The sequence below is a fragment of the Podarcis tiliguerta genome (genome assembly GCF_965153285.1).
Source record: "Podarcis tiliguerta genome assembly, chromosome: 7".
NCBI lineage: Eukaryota > Metazoa > Chordata > Lepidosauria > Squamata > Lacertidae > Podarcis > Podarcis tiliguerta.
The window spans coordinates 65140480-65164394 of NC_139540.1; the positions used below are offsets into that span (position 1 = coordinate 65140480).

The following is a 23915-nucleotide window of genomic DNA, read 5'->3' on the forward strand; positions in this document are numbered from 1 at the left end:
TGCATACATAGTAAAAGCAACTGAATTGTTTTTGATTCACAGAACCGAAGAATTGTGCTTATCACACTTCCCCCAAACCCTCAATTACTGTTTTATTTTTATTTATTTATAGACTACTCTCCATCACATTGAGGTTATCCCAGGGCAGTTTCCAGCATATAAAAATAAATACAACTGACAATAAGAACCGAATGATTAGCACAGCAGCATAAAGCTCCAATAACAGTGGCAACTCTCATTATGAGCTCCTCTAGGTTGGACGCAGGTGGCGTGTGGGTTAAACCACAGAGCCTAGGAGTTGCCGATCAGAAGGTTGGCGGTTCGAATCCCCATGACAGGGTGAGCTCCCATTGCTCGGTCCCTGCTCCTGCCAACCTAGCAGTTTGAAAGCACATCAAAGTGCAAGTAGATAAATAGGTACTGCTTTGGTGGGAAGGTAAACGGCGTTTCCGTGTGCTGCTCTGGTTCGCCAGAAGCGGCTTAGTCATGCTGGCCACATGACCCGGAAGCTGTACACCGGCTCTCTTGGCCAATAAAGCGAGATGAGCACCACAACCCCAGAGTCGGTCATGACTGGACCTAATGGTCAGGGGTCTCTTTACCTTTACCTAGGTTGGGGCAGCAGGACATTGCAAATGAATTCTGCAATATGTCATTGATGCAGTAATAATACATTAGTAGTGGATTACATATCATTTCACCTTTTTAGTAGCCCTGCGATGCTTCCTCAGTGTTACCCCATTATTGCTTTCCAGTGGGATGTCTTACACTATTGAGCAAAAAAACTGGATTTTTTTTATATATTAGATATGAAACAAACCAGGATATTTGTGCTATGAAAAGTTGCAGGATTTCAGCAGGAAGTTACAGGACATGCACTGATTGGGAATGAAGCCGTGAGTTGCATTCAACCAAGTCCAGCTCATAGCAAAACCATTGAGATGAATGAACTGAAAGGTGGGATTCACTTAATGAACCCTGTCGACACAGGGGCTTCGACTTATGCCATGGGCCTTTCCCTCACTCTTCCCCAGGAAAGTCCTGCAGAATCCCCAGAACATCATGCAAGGGAACGAGGATCATTCTGCCTGGCAAACAGACATATTGGTGCAGAAGGAGCATGAGATTGAATTCCACCCTAAGTTTAGTAGTGTTTAACAACTTCAGTGGGCCTTCCCTTAGGGCAGCAGTTCTCAACCTGTGGGTCCCCAGATGTTGTTACACTACAACTCCCATCATTCCTGACCACTGGTCATGCTGGTTAGGAATGATGGGAGTTGTAGTCCAACAACATCTGGGGACCCACAGGTTGAGAAACACTGCCTTAGGGAAAGGACTAGCGCTGAACACCACCCAGTATGGGTACCCCAAAACCTTTGCAGGTGCAAACAGTTTTGAAAATTGGGGTTATGTAAAACCACCCTGATATCATCATGAGTACACATAACCATGAATGAATTATAAAAAAAGACGCCCCAAGGAACCTCTAGCACCTGAAAGAACTTGATGGAGAAAGTCCAGTAAGGTTTTCTCCCATTTGCACCTCCAGAGGAAGAGGGTCCCAGAGCTAGGGAGCCACAAGAGGAAAAACTTCACTGGATAAAATTTAGCTTGCTGTGCAAAATGCTGTTAAAGGCCCGGGGAAAGATTTGCTCACAAATGTATTGAGAGCTGCAAGAATTATGATAGATAGGAAGTGGAAGGGGGAAGCAGAATATAAAACGGAAGAGTGGTATAAAGAAATGTGGGATAGAGCTATTAATGATAAATTAACATGGAATATGCAGGGGAAATTATTTCAAGGAGATATGGAAGGTGTTTGTAGAATTTGTACTGTTAAAATGAAAAGGGGTCAAACCATCACAAGAGGTGTTGAAATTTTGGGAAGTTGGATAGTTACAATGGAATGGTCTCAGTGGTGGGGTGTACATTTTTATTCTTATATATTTATGGTTATTACTTTGTCAAGATAGAAGAAGAAGAAGAAGAAGAAGAAGAAGAAGAAGAAGAAGAAGAAGAAGAAGAAGAAGAAGAAGAAATAATAAAGAAAGAAAGAAATAGACCATAAAGAAGGCTGATCGCCAAAGAATTAATGCTTTTGAATTATGGTGCTGGAGGAGACTCTTGAGAGTCCCATGGACTGCAAGAAGATCAAACCTCTCCATTCTTAAGGAAATCAGCCCTGAGTGTTCACTGGAAGGACAGATCATAAAGCTGAGGCTCCAATACTTTGGCCACCTCATGAGAAGAGAAGACTCCCTGGAAAAGACCCTGATGTTGGGAAAGATTGAGGGCACAAGGAGAAGGGGACGACAGAGGACGAGATGGTTGGATAGTGTTCTCGAAGCTACCAACATGAGTTTGACCAAGCTGCGGGAGGCAGTGGAAGACAGAAGGGCCTGGCGTCCTCTGGTCCACGGGGTCACGAAGAGTCAGACACGACTAAGCGACTAAACAACACACTGCAAGAAAAATAAGGTGGTGATCTTGGTTTTGTTCTACAAATCAATGATTCCTGCAAGAGTGAGTGCTTCCAGGCTGTTGCTATTCCTGAGTGGGGTGATGGGTAAATTCACTGGGAAGTGTGGAATGATACTTGATGATGCAACAAGGTCTAACATCCCCACAAACAAATTAGAATGGATGCTCAGGAGGAATGCTCAATAAACACGTCGTCGGGAAGTGACCTTCAGCTTCCTTACCCTTTGTCTGCCTGGCAACTTCAAGGTTAATCTCCTGCCTTGCTTTTTCGGTAGCATTTTGAAAGTCAACCGTTTGCAGCATAGCTCCAAAGATTTCCTTCGTGCGTGTGACATATTGCTGTAGAGTTTTTAAAAACGAAAGAGAAATATTGTGAATTCCACAGGCAAGCCATTTGTGGATGATGGTATACAGGTACTGATCACCCCTTACCTAGTGCCCTGCTGGGTAATCATGAGACCTTCTCACAGAAAGGGCACCAGAGCAACACTTGATATGTAGTGTGGCCTGCAGCCTCCTCTTCTGGGGCATTTGGCCACAAAAGTGAGAGACAGATAAACCCTCAGCATTCATGCAAAGTCGGCCTTCTAAAGTGCACAGAAAATTTAGCCAACCATTAAAATATAGTCAAGGTATTTCTAGTTATTAAGACAGGAGTGCCTGGCATGCTCTGGTCCATGGGGTCACGAAGAGTCAGACACGACTAAACGACTAAACAACAACAACAACATTTCTAGTTATGCACCTGTCAGGATGCTGTCAGCAGCTCCCGGCTGGTTGCCCAGGAAAGTATAAAGACAAGGAAAAGTTTCTTACAGTCCTTTTTTCTTTCAGACTTTACAGAGAGAGGCTATAGAACCCAGCCTCTTGAATAATGACGTTGTCACGAGTCTCCACCCCTCATCTCTCCCACTTCCTCATTTGTCATCAGCATCATCACCTCCTTAACGGTGCCACTAAGTACCCTTTGCCTTCAAGCTCTTTGCTCTCCTACTTTTAAGGCTCGCCGGGTTCTGGGAGATGGTGGGTCTGGAGTGCTGTCTAATGACAATGTGTCAGTCAGCTGTTTTGGCTCTCCCACAATTTCCCAACTTTCCCCCGCATTTGCCTCTGAGCTGTGACCTCCCTCAAACTACTGTTGTTAATCTATACTGTCTTCCTCTTCCTCCTCCCTCGAAGGGTCAGGATGAGGAGGCTTCCACCATTCCTCCTCTGCCCAGTCCCTGACAACACCCCTCCTTTGTGGTCACAACAGCTTTTTTGGATCTAAGGGGGCACCTTCGGCCTTCCATATGATGCTTGACTCTCAACTCCCATCACCGTCAACTGGTATGGACAGTTGTTAGGGATGAAGGAAGTTGGAGTCCAAAAACATTTGGAAAGCTACAGGTTTTCCACCCTTGATTTAATGATGAATGTAGCCTGGATTCAGAAGACTATCATTTAAACCATTTAAAATGATTGGCAACAAGTCTTGGTGGGCTTCCACGTTCCCTTTCCTCCTCCTCCTCCTCCATGCACAAGAGGACTGTGAAAACGTCTGTGATGGCCTGGGATTCAGACTCAGATGCTGAACCTGAGGGATCCCAGCCTGCACAGGAGTCCCCGCCTCCAGAACCAGCTGAGCCAGGGCTGGGGCATGAGCCTGAAGGGTCCTCACCTGTGCTGGGTCCTCAGATGCATGCATCAGCTGAGTCTTCTCTGGCTCCTGGAGTGATGGAGGACCCATTGCCTGCAGGTGCTCCACTCTCAGCCCCACAAGAGGAAGCTGAGGTTGCCTCTGGGCCCGGTAAGCCTCCAGCCTCTCCTGAGCTACAGAGGCTCAGGGCAGAGAGGCAGAGGGAACTAAGTTCCCACAGGAGGAGTGCTCACCTCCAGGCCAGGAGAGGCAAGTCACCAGAGGATCAGGGCCACCCTATGCCTCGGGGCAGATAAAAGCCGGCCAGCCCCAGTCCCAAGTTGCAGGAGCAACATTGTTGGTTGCTAGTTCCTGCCTGAACCCTGACCCGCCCTGGCTCCCTGCTTGCTTGCTTGCTTGCTTGCTTGCTTGCTTGCTTGCTTGCCTGTTCCTGACTTCACCCGACTCCCTGTCCTGCACCCAGCTTCAGCTACTTCAGACTGCCTCCATGTTGCACCTTCGACCACGAACCGGATTTGGACCTCGCCTCTCGGGTAACCCACAGGACCAGCACAATGTCCACTTTCATTTTCTTTTTTACTAAGCCACAATTTCCCATTTATGTACACTTTGGGAGCCAATCAGAAGCCAGGATGACCTCGGCCCAGTGGGGGTATATATCTCCACCCCCACTATTCAGCCCAGACATTGAGGTCTAGCTCTGAGGGCCTTCTGGTGGTTCCCTCACTGCGAGAAGAGAAGCTACAGGGAACCCGGCAGAGGGCCTTCTCAGTAGCGGCGTCCGCCATGTGGAACACCCTCCCATCAGATGTCAAGGCAATAAACAACTATCTGACTTTTATAAGGCATCTGAAGGCAGCCCTGTTTAGGGAAGTGTTTAATGTTTGATGTTTTATCATGTTTTTTAATATTCTGTTGGGAGCCGCCTGGAGGGGCTGAGGAAACCCAACCAAATTGCCAGAGTATAAATAATATTTTTTTATTATTCTCATTGTTATAATTCTGGGATATCCTGCTCAAATCAGGACTGTGGATGGGTATAAGAGACCTTTTTCATGCATGTGGGCAGCTCTGCAACTGAGCTACGGCTTTCCTTCCACAGTGAGAGATCACTTACCTTTAAAAATTCATATCCCTTCTGCATGAACAGATTGTTGGCCACGTTCAGCTCATAGTCATTACTGAGATTATTCAGCTGAAACAGAAGTTTCTTGATCTCTGGAAAGATTCCTTCTTCCTAGCCACAGTATTAAGAAGAAGATTTCAAATGGGGGGAGAAATGGATTCAGAAATGTTTGGTAGCAAGAGCTCATTGCTATCTATTATTTTTAAGGGCTTGAAAAGAAAAATAACAGAGGCCAATCATCAGCAACAATTTACCAATCAAGTATCCCGAAGCTTCTAAAATTGGGATTGCCCATGTTCAGTGAGCCTCTGGAGGTTGCTGCAGTCAGTGTATGGCTCGCCTTGTTGCATGTATCAGCCCCTCCATTTGGATGCTTGGCCAAAGGGCCTCTCCCTCCCCCAGTGGGTCTTCAACACTTGTCACAGGATTGTTGTATATGCTTACACTCTAAAGACTTCCTGCCTTGGGAGCGATGTGGGTGTGTTGCTGTATATACTTTCCTCCCATTCTGTTGTGTGTTGTGCTCCAAACCAGTGCTTGAAAGGAACATAAGGGAATCTGTTCAGAAGGATGCTTGAGGGCTTCCAGTTCACTACTGGCAGTGCCACTGGGGCTGGTGGACTGGGGAAGCCATAGCAACATTGCATGTATGGTTCAAGAGATTTGTGTTGGGGAGGGTATCATTGTGAATTACAGTCGTACTTCGAATCCTGAATGCCTTGGCTCCCAAACAAATTGGCTCCTGAATGATCAAAACCCGGAAACGTGTGTTCCAGTTTTCAAACGATTTTCGGAAGCTGAACGTCCAGCTCGGCTTCCATGGCTCCTGATTGGCTGCAGGAGCTTCCTGCAGCCAATCAGAAGCCACGCTTTGGTTTCCAAACATTTTGGAAGTCCAAGGTACGACTGTAATTGACTCCCTCCGAAAGTGGGCGACATGCGGCTTATGGGTATGATTGCTGGCACTGTTCCTGATTGGTCCATTTCCCAGGGATGCTGTAGGTTTACCTGCCATTTTTATGTCATCTCCTGTTTTCCTGTGTTGCTTGCTTTCCAGGCTGTGTGGATGTGGCCATTCTACCAGTGTGTTGGTGGTATATCTATCCATCACCAACTCAGTGCAATTGGTGTAGAGGGTCACTTGGCCTGGCTTCCTCACCACATTTCTGGCTACAGGTCTTGATGGTACCAAAAAAATAACCCGCCACTTAGTCCTATGGCTTTAAGAATAGTTCTGGACATACCACTGAAAACTGAGCTGCGGTATCTCTCTCGGGTTCTGACGCAAGAAAACACATTTTCCCCTCAGAAGCAGCTGGTCTTGCGCTTCCCAGAATCCTACTGAAGTGTAGCACCTATAGCAGAAACAAGTTGTAAGCAATGCAAAGCATCCGGGATAGGAAGGGGGCAAAAAAAATCCCACTTAGCTTGATTAAATAAACGAGAGACTACAACTGCTAAAAATATTGTTACTGCTGAAACAGCTACATTGGTTTGTGGCGGCAGTTGTTTTAAAAGGAAAGCAAGAAATGAATATGAAAAGTGAAGTACGTAGCTTACAGGTTTGTACCAATGGCTTCTTTTAATCACTCTTACAGCTACTTTGAATATATAGTGTTTCGACACTCGTTTTCTTACAAATTTTCTGCTTTGCTAACCCTAGTCGAACAAGTTCCTTTGTTAAGGCAATGGCCACAGCCTATCAGGTAAGTACCCATCACCTGCATTTTAAAGAGTGATCTCTGCTGCCGTAGAGACACATGAAAGGGCTTTTCCCCATCTCACACCTTGGGAATGGCATGCCATCCTAGGATGGAGAACAATAGGCCAAGGGAGAGCTGTGTATGTATGAGTCTTGGCTGATGCTGGAAGCTGAAGGCATAGAGAGTTGTCTTACACTGTGCTGGGGCGAAAGCTGTGGCTCAGGTTTCCCTGGAAATCTACTGGGGAAGCAAGATCTGTGGGAGTGTTAATGCTGTCAGCTCCTCCACCCTATGCTCAGGTTGTATAGCTGTGTTTAAAAAAAGCCAGCCATGTATCCTAGTGACACCTCAGTCCCATTGACCTTCATTCCAGAGAAACCAAGTCCTGGGTAAGTGGGGGGATGGATGTTATTGGGTTGTGGATAATAATAATAATAATAATAATAATAATAATAATAATAATAATTTATTTCTTCCTGCGCATCTGGCTGGGTTTCTCCAGCCACTCTGGGCGGCTTTCAACAGAACATTAAAAACAGAAGAAAACTTCATACATTAAAAAGATCCCTAAACAGGGCTGCCTTCAGATGTCTTCTAAAAGTCGGGTATAGTTGTTTATTTCATTGGCATCTGATGGGGGGGTGTTGTTTTTATTCTGATCATATATGTAGTGATCTCTTCTGTGAACTGCCTTGAGACCTCCAGGTATAGGGCAGTATATAAATTCAATGAATAATAGAAGAAGAAGAAGAAGAAGAAGAAGAAGAAGAAGAAGAAGAAGAAGAAGAAGAAGAAGAAGGAGAAGAAGAAGAAGAAGAAGAGCAGGAGCCGTTAGAGATGCAACTGTATGTATTTGTTGATGCTCACCTCTTCCATCTGAGTTTTGCTGCTTTCCCTGGCACCAAGTTGTACCATGGCCAGGGCGGATGTGATACTTATTGGAGAGAAGAAGATGTTTTTGCAAGTGTCACTTCTGTTCAGCTTCTTGTAAAGATCAAGACCAAAAGCAATAATTGCTGCCGGAAGGGGATCCTTAGTGAAATGCAGATCCATGGTGACTAACTGGTGAGGGGAGAGAAGGAGAAAAAAATCAATAAATAGGTAGCTAAATGATTGATTGCTCAAGTTAGGAAAACTTGACTTCATAGAACAGGTGTAGTTCTGCTGCAGATATATGACTGGAAAGGCACACACCCAAGTGAAAAGGTTTTTTTCCTCACAGACCATTTTTCCTCCCAGAGCATTTCGATATTGAAAAGATCTCTTGAGGAACACCTTTCTCAATTGTTCACTTTATATTCAAAGCAGTGGCGTAGCGTGGGTTGTCAGCACCCGGGGCAAGGCAAGTAATTTGCGCCCCCTAACCCGTGGATTTTAGCAGGGGGCAGAGAGCTGCGAGTGCGAGCGCGCGCCCCCCCCCCGATGTTGCGCCCGGTGCGGCCGGCCCCCCCTGCACCCCCACGCTACGCCACTGATTCAAAGGATACGTGCAACTGGAAGTTATTAGTCAGCAACGCAAAAAGCAGACTGCAAAAAGCTGTAAGATTCATAAGAAACTTTTGATGACGTTGTAGAGGAAAGTAGGGTTGCTACCAGGCAGGACATAATGTAGTTGGGACCACATTTGCATAGCAATTAAAACAAATAAGACAGGCTGAAAGGCCATGCTACAGCTTTTCAAAAGTAGTCCTCAAGCATAACAACAATCACCACAACAATAATAATTTGTATACTGCCCTATACCCATAGATGTCAAGGCAGTTCACAACTTGAAAAGTGCGTGTTAGTTTTAATCTTTTTATCCTATCAATGCACTACAATGTCAAAACATAAAGGTAAAGGTAAAGGTACCCCTGCCCGTACGGGCCAGTCTTGACAGACTCTAGGGTTGTGCGCCCATCTCACTCAAAGAGGCCAAGGGCCAGCTCTGTCAGAAGACACTTCCGGGTCACGTGGCCCACGTGACATCGCTGCTCTGGGGAGCCAGAGCCGCACACGGAAACGCCGTTTACCTTCCCGCCAGTAAGCGGTCCCTATTTATCTACTTGCACCCAAGAGTGCTTTCGAACTGCCAGGTTGACAGGCGCTGGGACCAAACAACGGGAGCGCACCTCGCCACGGGGATTCGAACCGCCGACCTTTCGATCGGCAAGCCCTAGGCACTGAGGCTTTAACCCACAGCGCCCTCCGCGTTCCAACAATGTCAAAACATACAAGACTTAAATATCATGTGAAGTCTTGTAATCCGTGCTTGCTTTCAGTGTTTCAAAAGTTAGTACCTAGGAGTAGGGATTGTTGCCAGCTTCATTAACGTATGAACCCAGAATTCTAGATTCCCCCAAACTGATGCCAATGTTTGGTGCTAGTTTTGTGCTGTAAACTAGATGGGGTATCAGTTGCAGCACCAAGTTTCCTTCCCAATTTACATATCATGTTCAGGAGGGGGGGGCTTTTCATCTGGACCACATCAGGGGAGAAATAGTTAAACTTCCCCTCCCCACCCCCTGGAGTTCTACTGCTGCTCTGCCCATCCCTATGGCTGCTGTGTTTTTAAATATATATATGATAATTAATTGTATTCAGCCAATCAACATCATGCCTAGTTTGGCCCCGTGGCTGTAGGCATGTGAACACCTTGATTTTAACAAATTAGCCTGAATTTGTATTTCTATAATGAACTGAAGGTATAAGCTGACATTTCATTTGCAAACCCACAAATTTGAGCTTCGTCTACAACCCCATATCTGTTGTAAACGAGATGCCTTGCGAAATCAACCTTTAGGCATATTGTTATTTAAACAATAATTTTAAACATATATTTACCTCCTTGTCTTCGGGAGTCAAGAGATCAGTATATACTCAGTATTCTCTTCCTCTGTCTCCGGCTTTCTGGAGGAACTGGAATATTTAAGGTGTGGCCACGCCCACTAATAAATATTCCACATGACTTCATGATCATTCCCGACTTCTGGTCTTCCCGCACTGATTATATTTTCTCAGATTTAGATTTGATTACACAGAAAGCTGTATATTTTAGGAGAATTCTCTTTCTTCTCAGACTATCCAAATCTGCTGCAACAAATGTCTCAGCTTCCTTTTATCACATGGAATTAGCAAACTCATCCGAATGTACTCAAAGCAGAGAAGCAGGAGTCTGCCAATACAAATTATATCAAGTTATATGAATGAAAGGAATGAGCAGGATTCGTTTTATGTTCCATTGCCTAGAGTAATTCTCCCACTGGCTCATAGGTGTATGTACATGTGTGCGCATGCATGTACACACACACACACACACACACACACACACGTCAAGATGATAAAGAACTACACAACTTTTAGAAGACAGGATGTTTGGGATGTTTCAATGTTTGACTTTTATTGTTTTTATATGTTTTGGAAGCTGCCCAGAGTGGGATATAAATTTTATGTTTGCGTGTGATTTAATAATAGTAAGCAAAATGAATACTAAACACAAGATAAAAAATAAATAGAAAGTTGATAAAGAAAAAAGGGGATACAGCAGATTTGAAAAACACACTTTGATAAAGAATTAAAGTCAGTACATTACAAGGTAACACATCATGTGCTCTTTCATTCCCATACTGAATAAAGATAAATACATTAATTTTGATAATTATTATTTGATTCCAACCAAGCAGCTCTTGGTGGAATCTCATACCCTCATAGCAGCTAAGAGTCTTATCTGAACGTCTGCTGTCTCCTCCCACCTTCTGCCTTTAGGCTCTCACCAGATGCAGAATCATGGAGTTATCTCCAGCCAAATTTTGTACCTTGTCACCATCCCCATAACATAATTTTTATTATTGTTGTTATCTAGTCTGATGAAGAGTTCTGTAGAACTCCAATGATAGGATTGGCCTAATAAAAGTATTGTTGTAATATGGATGTTGGGGCTGTTCTCACTTGAAATGGAACTGTTTAATTCAGACGCGTAAATAAGCTTAGGAAGGTGAGTAGCCTGCAGAAAAATTACCAGACTGCTGGTAATTCTGTCCCTCCTTTGGTAGCCTGTTTGGTGACTATGCTGAGGTTCAAGAAGGGGTGTGGTACCCAATATCCTCCTCCACAAGTTTCCTCACTTGCTTCCCTCACTCATCTGCATGCAATTTGTTGTTGCCTGTGACTACCATCTTAGTTTTTAAATACAAGGCTGCTTTAATTGGTAATACCTCTTTGTATATTGGGTGGCGCTGTGGGTTAAACCGCAGAGCCTAGGACTTGCTGCTCAGAAGGTTGGGAATTCAAATCCCCGTGACGGGGTGATCTCCCATTGCTCGGTCCCTGCTCCTGCCAACCTAGCAGTTCGAAAGCACGTCAAAGTACAAGTAGATAAATAGGTACCACTTCGGTGGGAAGGTAAACGGCGTTTCCATGCACTGCTCTGGTTCGCAAGAAGGGGCTTAGTCATGCTGGCCACATGACCCAGAAGCTGTACTCCCGCTCCCTCGGCCAATAAAGCGAGATGAGCGCCGCAACCCCAGAGTCGGTCACGACTGGACCTAATGGTCAGGGGTCCCTTTATCTTTACCTCTTTGTATAATACCCAAAATCAAAGTCAGAATGAACAGTTTAGATATAAGATTTTTCAAAGAAAAGGAAACAGCTTAATGACAATAGACAAGGTAGCTAAAAAGGCATTTATTCTCACCACTACAGTGGCCCCATAGTAAAATAGCAGAACTTCACTGTTATAGTTATAGTTGCTGCCTTCTGTTTTGGTTTGCAGTTCAGATTTAGTGCTTGCTTCACTGCACGGGTGCACAATAATTCTCTGAGCAGAATTATTTCCTCCTCCTCCTTGTCATGTGGGCGTTGCTGTGCGATTTCTCCATAGAGATGCTACCCAGGCTCAGACCTGCTGCAACTTGTGAACTTTTCCTGAGATGAGGTGAGTTGCTGAGAACCTCAAAAGCCTAGCTATTGAAACTGGAAGGGTGTGGAAAAGTATATGCTTGGAGTGCAACTTAGTAGTTCACATGTACACGTAACGTTCCTTACAATTTAATGATTCACTGCTGACTCACCTGAAAGCGTTGAGTCTGCAATCGTTTGGAGCCATAGGGAGGCTTATTCATGTATATACCAGCCCCATGAATGGAAAGACCAGAAAACTTGTGTAGACTTCAGTTTCTAAAAGCAACCTTCTTCTCTCTCTAGGGTGTGGTTCACACATGTATGCACAGCACTTGATTTCTCATCACTTGAAGACTTGAATACATAAACCGACTCCATTGCAAAGTTAACTGAGTTTGAGTTGAAATTATATTCATTTATTTATTGCCTGCTTTTCACCCCAAGGTCCCAGGGTGGGTTACAACACTAAAACATATTAAAAACAGATATAGATAGATGATAGATAGATAGATAGATAGATAGATAGATAGATAGATAGATGATAGATGATAGATAGATGATAGATAGAGATAGATGATAGATGATAGATGATAGATAGATGATAGATAGATAGATAGATAGATAGATAGATAGATAGATAGATAGATAGATGATAGATAGATAGATAGATAGATAGATGATAGATGATAGATAATACATAAACCGACTCCATTGCAAAGTTAACTGAGTTTGAGTTGAAATTATATTCATTTATTTATTGCCTGCTTTTCACCCCAAAGTGTTGTGTTGTGACCCAGGGTGAGTCACAACACTAAAACATATTAAAAACAGATAGATGATAGATCGATAGATGATAGATAGATAGATAGATAGATAGATAGATAGATAGATAGAGATAGATAGATAGATAGATAGATAGATAGATAGATAGATAGATATTCTAAAAATACAGTGGTACCTCGCAAGACGAATGCCTCGGAAGACGAAAAACTCGCAAGACGAAAGAGTTTTTCGTTTTCTGAGATGCTTTGCAAGACGGATTTCCCTATGGGCTTGCTTCGCAAAATGAAACATCTTGCGCCTTTTTTTTTAAACCGCCAATGCATTCCTATGGAAAACCGTCAAAACACAGCGGTGCTTCGCAAGACGAAAAAACTCGTAGAACGAAAAAACTCACAGAACGAATTAATTTCGTCTTGCGAGGCACCACTGTATACACTTCAAGTGTCAAAAGCCAGAGTAAAGAGGTGTAGCTTCCACATTCTCTGGAAGTTGTATAATGATGGTGCCAGACACGCCTCTGTGGAGAGACAGTTCCATAGCTTAGGGCAGGGGTAGGCAACCTAAGGCTGAGGGGCCGGATCCGGCCCAATCACCTTCTAAATCTGGCCTGTGGACAGTCCGGGAATCAATGTATTTTTAACATGAGTAGAATGTGTCCTTTTATTTAAAATGCATCTCTGGGTTATTTGTGGGGTATAGGAATTCGTTCACCCCCCCCCCCCAAAGAAATATAGTTTGGACCTTACTTTTCATTTCCTATATAACAAACGGTGTTGCTGATTAAATTCCCTTCTCGCCTGGTATCTGAGGCCAGATTTTATGAAGTAAAGGCAGGGCAGCCAAAGAAATTTTGCTGCCTGAGGCAAAATACAAGATGGCCACTCCTCCCCATGCCATGTACAAAAGCTGACCAAGCTGGCAGCTGAATTGTATTTCAACACCCTCCACTGTTCCTGAGGGCAAAAGGTAAGAATAGGGTGCAGCATAGACTGAATGGCACACACAACTCTGTCTACCCATCACTGCTGAGACACCTCCCTCCCTCTATCTAATGGTAGGGCTGGGCCCTAGGTGAAGGTCGACACTTATTGCTACATAAACCATCTACCTTTGGCAATAAGAGAAGACACTCAGTTTCTGCAATGCTTTATTTGGAATGATTTAAGGTAATCTTGATTACCAAACACAGGCAGCAGGAAGGGAGTTAACAAAAGATAAAAACTTACATTTTTACTGTATTCAACTTGAATTTGGTTCAATCCCACAATAATAACTGGATTTCAATTTTAGAACAACTCTCTTTCCCCACAGGCAGAAAACAGCATCAAATCAAAGGCCATATAAGATGTCAATGATTCCAGTAACATACTGGTATTTTACTTCCAGAGGTTTTTGTTTTTTTTACATCTGAGGAGATGCTACAAGTATTTCCCAAGGCCCAAAATTCCAGAAAAGTAGATGAATAAGAAATGAACCACATTATTTTGGAGACATAATACAAAGTTACATGCTATATTAATTGCTGCCTCTGAAAAGTGCATATTGTCAATTCTGCTTTGAGTAGTAACTTCATGTAGAAAGTAAGTTGTACAGCCTACTCAAAATATGAAACAACTTAGATTACCTTTCCAATACTTCATACTCAGCTTTCAAATGTTTGCAGAAAAATTGTTGTGATAGAAATATATAAATCAGGCTTCTGGTTAATTGCTTTTTTCCATTTAAGGAGAACAGAATCTGCCAGCAAAAACAATATTGCGAGTTTTGGTGTGCCGAAAGAAGAAGAAAAATGGATGATCAGCCTTAAATTCATCTTTGTGTTGCAGGATCCGGTACCCTGGTACGTCTAGGGACTCTGCCCCTTCTTCAATGACTTCCAGAGACACTTTGTGGATGACCTGAGACAAAACTACCCCTTTGGTCTCTGACATTTCAGAGAAATCTGACGCACTCTCATCAAACATGTTGGTCATGCCAAGACTTTCTAAAATTGGCTTGAAATCATATTCCCCATCCACTTTGAATTTGGGAAGAAACACGTTGACTTTCGTGTTTGCCATCATACTTGGATTTGTCCATTGTATTAGCTTCTCGGGGGTGAGTTCCTTCTCAAGCTAAAGACATAAGGCAAGACAGCAAATGAATTAGAGTATCAGTGGTCACAGTGCTCTGTTAGCCAGCCAGCCCATTAGTTGCCACGGTAAACTGCAACAGAGCTGTCTAATGTCTTACAGATACATAGCTGAAACCATGTGCAACAATGCTGCAGCAGTTTCTTATGCAAGAGTACAAACATAAATCCATCTTGCAGTGCTGTCCACCCATCACAACCCCCTTATGACACCATACAAGCAAGCAGTTAGGATATGGTTAGAATAATAGAATCATAAGGTTGGAAGGGACCCAAAGGAATCTCATGCAGGAATCTCAGCTAAAGCATCCATGACAGATGGCCATCAAAGCCTATGGCAGACTTGTACAACTTGTGGCTTCCAAAGGTGGATGCAGCCCATCAGCCGTTTATGGGAGGTTCAGGAAACCTGGTATGGCTGGCTGGTTGGGGCTGCAAAAAGAGTGGGGTTGTCAAACACCCGGGAAGCCACAATATACAGAAGAAAGGGGTTCACCTCCATCGTTCTGCCCGGACACTGATGTCTAGCGCCAAGGGCCTTCTGGCAGTTCCCTCACTACAAGAAGCCAAATTACAGGGAACCAGACAGAGGGCCTTCTCGGTAGTGGCGCCCGCCCTGTGGAACGCCCTCCCACCAGATGTCAAAGAGAAAAGTAACTACCAAACTTTTAGAAGACATCTAAAAGCAGCCCTGTTTAGGGAAGCTTTTAATGTTTAATAGGTTATTGTATTTTAGTGTTTTGTTGGAAGATGCCCAGAGTGGCTGGGGGGACCCAGCCAGATGGGCGGGGTATAAATAATAATTTATTATTATTATTATTATTATTCATCTGGCTTGGTAAGCCACAACTTAAGCAGGTCTGAGCAATGCTGGCCACACACCCTTCTGTCCCTATGAACAATCTCTATGTTACGATTTGAGATGGCGATTGTCACCTGTTGCATTGGTGCAACATTTTAGCATCACTAAAGGAATAACACTAGTTACCAGAGATGTGCATGGCCCCACTTCCCGTGTGCTGGGCCAACCCAGGGACCACCCACCATAGGAGCCAACTCCTAGAGGCCGAGGGGACTTCGCCCCCCCCCCCCAATAAAATATTTGGGAGGGCTGCCCCCCAAAGTTGATGGGCAATGCCATTCAAATGGTATGTATGCACTGCATCATGTGATCGATTATGCAGGGTGGGGCTTATCTGCCCTCCCCCAAATATTTTATTCAAGTTGTCACCCCTGCTACCCCTGGATCAATTTGGAGGCAGGGCTAATGTTTAATTGGAGCTTTTAAAACTCTAATGAAGCATATGGTCAAGAAAGAGCAGCTTCCCTGCAGGGAACACACCGGTGAAGCAGACCCCTGTAGCTTTCCTGCCCAATACCCCGAACCCTGACAGTTCTAGATGACTCTGGGCAGCCTGACCCAGGGCAATTTGGAGACATATGTATTTGCTTCCTTCTCAATGGACCATTATGATGCATTTAAGGATGAGTGTGGCCAAGGTGTAGGTTTTACTTGAGCTATCAAAGAGGGCTTTCAAATGGGTTTCCTACCTGTTCGAGTCCAGTGGTATCATCTTCAATGTCTTTGGGCAGCAAGATGAGCATGCTCATGTGCTTGTTATGACAGGGCAGCTCCAGAATCTTGACTTTTAAGTCGTTTACGTAACCGAGGCAAAATGTAGCTTCCAGGTTCATCATCTGCACCGGCTTGGTTTCCGTCTATTAAGAATGAACAAAAAATGAAAACGAATTTGCTTGAACTCTCATTGTGGATGATCCCACAATGGGGATCCCATTCTGCATTGGAAATGGGCCTGGAGAATGAGTTCTCAGACAGTTTCCAGGCAAGGTTCACCACTAGATAAAATGTATTACTGCTCAACTATGTGAATGCATATGAGACAACCCTTTAATGGTGCAATCCTATGGTTGCCTAGGGGGCAGTCCCAAGGTGGTGGGAATTATGAAGGCTGTCAAACTTTCTCACCTAATAATAATAATTTTATTATTTTATTATAAGTCCCTTACTGGGACTTCCTGCACAATGGGCAGGAGTCAGATATAGTCAGGTCCCATCAATGCCTAAGCCAATACCGCTCACATTCTGCAATTTCAATAAAGTTGTGGCCAAAATTTGCCCAATAACATAAACCTAATATCCCTGTCCTTGTGTGAGTTATTTCCAACGAGGGGGTGGCTGCGGGGTCTCGACACGCAATGTGATGCTTTGTGTACAAAAAACTTGTCTTTCAAATCATAGAGTTGGAAGGGACAATGTAGCCACTCCATTAGTATAGCATCTCTGATATGGGGGGCCATCTGCCCTATATTTTAAAACTTCTAATGAAGGAGAGTCCACCCCCTTCTGAGACTGCCTGTTCCACCGCTGAATGGCTCATTTTGCCAGCCTGCTCTTCCCAATGTCTGATCAGTTATTGTCATGCAAACAAGTATGTTAATTCCTGTGTTTCCAGGAATCCAGGATCAGAAGGGAAGGGAGCAGAGGTGGTGGAGAATCATTAAGCAACTGGATGATGGAATAGTGGTTACTTAGTTATGGTATCTATGTAAATAAATTACGGCTCAATTGGCATGACCCCAAAACGTCTCTCTGCTACACCATCAACTGCAACATGCTAAGTAGTCATCTTATGGTCAATCAGCTTTAACTGCATTATAAATATCTCTCTGTCTTCTAATCATGTTGCCCGTATGCTTAATACTGGTCTGTCTGTGAAACAGTGCCTAAGGGAACATTTTGCCATAGAGCACTGCTTTAAAAGCTCAGAAGGAAGTCAGGGACTTTCGTGTAATATTTAATTTTTGTTTTGAATACGGGTTCTATCTGATAAATGATATACCATTATTTTAAGGGGGGGGTGCTTTCTTCCATACCTTGTTTATCCTAAAAGGACATTCCTTAGTTTGCGCCTCAGGAAATCTCTTCATCCAGTTGGTTACAAAATAGGCAGCATTTATCAAGAGGATCTTTGTCTGGTCATTGACAGTCCCCTCAATCAAAATGTTCTCCATTTTACCTGCAGATACATTGGTAATAATACTTCATTAGAACAGTATTAACACACACCACAAATGTCACAGGTACAGGGTCACAGGTACATCCTGCCAAAGTTAACACTTTAGGATAATTGCAGTTCAACAATTTCCAGAATAATTGATGAGGAACAACCAATGTGGTGACTTCCAGATGTTGCTGAACTCCAGCTCCCATCATCCTTGACCATTGGCCATTCTAGCTGGGGCTGATGGGAGTTGTAGTCCAACAACATCTGGAGGACACTATCTTGACTTTCCCTGGCCTAGATTCTTAAAGTGTCAACTTCATGTCATAAAACAGGCAGAGTGACTGCTTGCAGAAAATGCTGCCTATGGAAGTTAGATCCACAATCAGATCTTCCATCTCTTTTTTTAAAAAGAAAGTGTGTGCGTGTGTGTGTGAGAGAGAGCAAACTTGATCAGGACTGCAGTGCTAGGGGAAGGAGAATTAGCCTGTTTCCAGACTGTTAATTGCCTTTTTAGGAAAAAATATGCATGCACTCATACTTTTGCCCTAAGAGGACACCTGCTATTGACACTTATAATTAAGAGCCCATTCATGCAATCACTAATTGGATGAATGAAATCACATTTAGTTTAGTCTGCAATGTTTGCTTGCAAACAAGCCCACACATGGCCTCAGGGGTGAGGTACCTCATTTACCTCCACAAAAAGGATGTTTGAGCGTTATTCCTATGTTCTTGCCACATGGGGGCACTCAATACAAAAATATCATGCAGTGGTTAAGGCTTCAAGTGAACAGCCTTAGGGTTGCCTGTCGACAGCATAATTACTCTCTGCCAGTACAATGTATGGCAAAAGCACACCTAATATCAAACATCTGTTTTCTTTTGGAGTAAAAAGGAAGGTGTGCTTCCTTTCGTCTGTCCAGAACCTTCCAGTGATCGGCTTCATTGGGTGACCTGAGTTTTAGTGTTGTGTAAAAGGGAGAACAACTTCTTTCTATCCACATTCTCCCAAAAATGCATATTTTTATACAGTTGTCTCATGCCTCCCAATACCCACATTTTCTCCAAATTAACAAGCCCCAAGTGTTCAATTGATTTCTTTTTTTAAAATCCTGAGGTGTAGCTAAGTTAGGGTGTCAAATATATTCCAGGTGAGATCCAAGTGCATATTGTAAATTTAGGTTTGCGCATTTAGTAGATTAGAGCATTTTGTTGCCAGAGTGCAACAAATTCACTTTTTAAAATAATCAGAATTTTTTTTTATGGTTTGGAAGGTGATGGGAAAAATGCATTGAAAAGTGCAGGATGAAGAAGTGATAGAAGGGAAGACAAGCTGAATGCAGAATTTAGGCTCATTGTCATATAACTGTCCTGCAAACAAATCAGAATAAAGAAGAAGAAGAAGAGTTTGGATTTGATATCCCGCCTTTCACTCCCTTTTTAAGGAGTCTCAAAGCGGCTAACATTCTCCTTTCCCTTCCTCCCCCACAACAAACACTCTGTGAGGTGAGTGGGGCTGAGAGACTTCAAAGAAGTGTGACTGGCCCAAGGTCACCCAGCAGCTGCATGTGGAGGAGCAGGGAAGCGAACCCGGTTCACCAGATTACGAGTCCACCGCTCTTAACCACTACACCACACTGGCTCTAACCTCCATGTAAGCTTTGTGCAAGCAAATCAGGACAAGTGCTTAATAAATAGTCATCTGGAGGAGCCCTGTGTCTGTTGCAGCAAGAACAACAGAGCCTTGAGGCACCTTAAGGATTTAACAACTATATTACGGCTTAAGAAACAATCATGAAGTAGAGATCACTTCATCAGCTCCATGAGGCGTTATAGATTATTTGGGGGTTAAATGAACTGATCGCCACATGTACTAACAGCTCACACAACTTCACTGAAACTACTGGGGGGGCATTTACTTCAACTCTAATGGAGTCAGGATTGGAATTGCTGGCTTTTTTTTAAAAAAAGTTGAAAACATTTCAATGCAATATAGTATCCTTGGCCTCTGCATTCACAGAATTTCCTTTACCTGCATCTGGGATGTACCCAATGGACTTCCATCAACCAGACCTACATATTACTGTATTAGGTAAAGGTAAAGGGACCCCTGACCATTAGGTCCAGTCGTGGCCGACCCTGGGGTTGCGGCGCTCATCTCACTTTACTGGCTGAGGGAGCCGGCGTACAGCTTCTGGGTCATGTGGCTAGCATGACTATGCCGCTTCTGGCAAACCAGAACAGCGCACGGAAACACCGTTTACCTTCCTGCCGGAGCGGTACCTATTTATCTACTTGCACTTTGAGGTGCTTTCGAACTGCTAGGTTGGCAGGAGCAGGGACCGAGCAACGGGAGCTCACCCCGTCGCAGGGATTTGAACCACCGACCTTCTGATCGACAAGTCCTAGGCTCTGTGGTTTAACCCACAGTGCCACCCGCGTCCCTGATTACTGTATTAGGGGACTTTAAACTGCAATTTTATCACAGCGACCCAGGAGGAGAGCTTTTCCTCTTTGTGGTCCTGCCAGGTTTTGGGTGCTTTTGCTGCTTAAAATGATCAAAGAGGGAGAAAGGAGAAACCTGGCCCTCATATATTATGGAGAGGAAAGGAAGGATCAAGCTAGCAACAGGCAGAGGGGCCAGAACAGGAAGAAGATCCTCGTGAGAGGGCCAGGTGTGAGGTGCAATTGTGGGAGGAGCTCCAATCTGCCAAGGGTTTCTGAATGCTGTGGAGAAGAGGAGTTCACGGGTGGAAGTGTGTCGATGGGGGAATGAAAGAGCCATTGCTGGGGCTTAATAAAATATGGAGCAAAGCAGGCTGGGAAAGAAGTCAGACCCTCCAAGTGTCCCTATTTCCAAAGTACAGTCCTGGATTTACAGAAGCCACTCCAAATTCTGATTTGACCCTGGAATGTCCCACTTTTCCTTAGAACATCCCTATTTTCATTGAGTGCTCACTGGAAGGACAGATCGTGAAGCTGAGGCTCCAATACTTTGGCCACCTCATGAGAAGAGAAGACTCCCTGGAAAAGACCCTGATGTTGGGAAAGATGGAGGGCACAAGGAGAAGAGGACGACAGAGGACGAGATAGTTAGACAGTGTTCTCGAAGCTACAAACATGAATCTGACCAAACTGCGGGTGGCAGTGGAAGACAGGAGTGCCTGGCGTGCTCTGGTCCATGGGGTCACGAAGAGTCGGACACGACTGAACGACTGAACAACAACAATTTTCATCGAAGAAATGTTGGAGGGTATAGTATGTGGCCCCCAAGCTGAGGAGATAAATAACTTTACAACCTTTAGAAGATATCTGAAGGCAGCCCTGTATAGTTAAGTGTTTTAATGTTTAATGTTTTTATATATGTTGGAAGCCACGCAGAGTGGCTGGGGCAACGTTGTCAGATGGGTGGGGTTTAAATAAAAAAAAAGCATTATTATTATCATTATGGGACAGGACTGTTGGAATTCGACATCCCTATTTTTGTTGGAGAAAGGTTGGAGGGTATGAGAAGTTTCTCTGAAGATCCCTGGCAAAGTGGAAAGTGCCATTTTAATATTTGACCTACGGTGAGTTCCACTCTGAGGGGCACTCCTGATTCAAAGAGTTTGTTCGTTGGAGTTCACTTCTGTGTTTAAGGATTTTGAACAGAGCACTCTGTTAAGATACGCTTACCATCAGTAAGATCAGAAACAGATTTGTTGATTTGCAGTCTGGTCTCTTCTGTTTTCTCTTTGAAGTCCACTAGTTCCAATTCCGATGGGAAGGGTCTTTTCACAGAACTTACAAACTCCTGAAAGGCACGAGGAGCCAAGTTAAGTTCTAATGCATAATGCTGAAGCAAACTTCCTAACAGATGTGCCCAGTGACACTGACACCATTTCAAGAAAGTGGATTTTGTATAACCATTTTCCTTCTGCTGGAAGTGAAGCTTTTTTCAGTCACTGATGAGAGTGAGGGCTTGCTCCATGTGGCAAGCTGTAATGCCTGTGCTGAGGGAAAGACCATAATAGCACAAAGTTGAATTCCACACGTTATGCATTTTAATCCAGTGTACGATATAAGCACGCACAACTTAAGGCGACCCCCCTTAACAAAAAATGGTACAGGGGAGGGGAACTCTATTCAAGAAACACTTTCTCTCCTTCTGAGCAGGCTGGAGCAAATAGCATGTTTTCGGATGCAACAGTAACTCTGTCACACCATTCTGCCCTGCTGAGCCCCAGTCAGGAGATAAGATATATTTATTATTAAATTTATATACAAGCTGCAACCATTTCATGCAGGAGTTCTGTTTCCAGTCCCCACACATGTCAGTGGAGTGTGTATAAGCATACTGCACTACACCCCCTTATGCTCTGCCCCCATTCTAACCCCACTCTACCCCCATTACGCCCAGTCACACACACACCCTGATCCACCCTCATTTTGCCTTCTTCTGCATCCGAAAGGATCCATGTGTCGGCAACTGCACATCAGAAAATGGTTGCCACCTGTACTGCCTTTCATCCAAGGATCATATGCTGATTTACAGTATAAAGTGGGAAATTAGGCTCCAATCGAAGTTCAAAAATATTCTTGGATTAGCACAAGGTGCCATATTTGTGCTTAAATCACGGACTGGGTAAGAGGCCTAGCGGCAATTTATTAATTGTACTCAATAAGGGTAGGAATTTGAATTGAAAACCTGTAAGTAAGGGCTTCCTGTTTCTGCCAGGAATGGAGGTCTCGTTCGACATCACTGGGAGAGACAGACGGAGATAAACAAAGAATGATGGGGGATACACACATTCTTTGAATTCATCTCTGGCTGGGAGAGGAACGGGCTTTCATCCACGGATTGCTCTGTGGTCTGGGCACTCGCTTCCCTACGGAATGCGAGGGCAGGCAAAGGCAGTGGGCGCATGGAGCACTCTGACTGCCATGACCCCCATGATCCCGTTCCTGGAAGCAGAGGATATCCTGCTAATTGGGCTTGTGCTAGAAGTGAAGAGACAACAAACTGCAGAACATCTCGGATACAAGGATTTAAAGGTTGGAATTGAGATAAGATTCCATTCAGTGCCAGAATGGTGGGGGGAAGGGGAGCCCACTGTTGTTTTTTCCAAGTTTTGCTTCTACATTTCAGATTTGGCCACCCTCCTCAGAATGCAAGGTTAAAATATAATATAAAAAGGTTAGCTTGGAAGAAACTGGATTAATAACATGAAATTTAACATCAAACTGGAACTGTGTGTGTGAGAGGATTGGAATGGAGAGAGAGAGAGAGAGAGAGAGAGAAGAGAGAGAGAGAGAGAGAGAGAAGGGGGGAGTTTCACCCCTTGAAAGGACTATGTTGGAATATAGAACGAAACCAACCCTGCTCTCCGTTGTTTTCAAAGGAATGTGAAGGACACTGAGACAATTTGGAATGTAATCTAACTGGAAGGGTAATTGACTATAAATTTTCAGCTGGAAGGAGGAAAGGAGTCTGCCATCTGCAAGGTCAGAGGTTTTCCTATTAATCATTGGCAAAGGAAAAAGTACAGAATGTGTTTGAATAAAGTGCAGGTATTTTTATTATTGCATTAATGCCGCCATGTAGAAACACTATTTACAGTGAGATTTAAACCACCATAGTCAACCACTTGACCCAGACAGAAACAGCTAGAATTTCTTAGCAGCTTACCATAGTGGGGTTAAGGGATTTTTCTACAAAGAGTCGCTTGACCATTTTCAGAGGATAAAAAGAACTAAGTTTGGCAGCATCCGTTGTTATTGTTTGGAATCCGAAAAGGACATCTTTGACATCTTCTAAATGTAGCCCTGTTAAGAAATTAGTTTAGATTTTTACATTGCTTCCGTTATGCATCTCTGTAAGTACTGATCTGTCAACACAATTGTGCCAAATATCTGTAACACATAATGCAGTGTGCATAGAAACTTCTTACACTCAGGCGGGGGCAAGAGGTGGGTTGGTGGAGGGAAGGGGAGACTGGCTCTCAGTTGTCCATGGCAGAGGAAGGTGTGGAGAAGTGTAGAGGTGTGGAAGAGGAGCCAGCAATCGGGGAGGCCCCCCAAAAAAATATTTTGTTCAAGTTGGCACCTATGTTCCCAGGCTGGCCCTATCATTAGACAGAGTGAGGCAGCTGCCTTGGGTAAGAGATAC

The 23915-nt window shown here is 44.0% G+C and overlaps 1 protein-coding gene and 1 long non-coding RNA gene across 2 annotated transcripts in view; both read right to left on the reverse strand.

The window, feature by feature from the left end:
* LOC310681772 overlaps nt 1-23915 on the reverse strand; it is a 47683-nt gene that overhangs the window by 6433 nt on the left and 17335 nt on the right. The window lies entirely within an intron of this gene.
* The window catches only part of SERPINB5 (serpin family B member 5), a 38305-nt gene that overhangs the window by 5570 nt on the left and 8820 nt on the right, over nt 1-23915 (reverse strand). The window contains exons 3-11 of the mRNA XM_083450296.1: nt 23436-23572; nt 21443-21560; nt 17637-17779; nt 16293-16460; nt 14338-14724; nt 7817-8011; nt 6491-6601; nt 5238-5357; nt 2703-2820 (exon numbers count right to left, since the gene is read on the reverse strand). Coding sequence (XP_083306422.1) covers nt 2703-2820; nt 5238-5357; nt 6491-6601; nt 7817-8011; nt 14338-14724; nt 16293-16460; nt 17637-17779; nt 21443-21560; nt 23436-23572 — 1497 coding nt within the window. The remainder of the gene's footprint in view (nt 1-2702; nt 2821-5237; nt 5358-6490; nt 6602-7816; nt 8012-14337; nt 14725-16292; nt 16461-17636; nt 17780-21442; nt 21561-23435; nt 23573-23915) is intronic.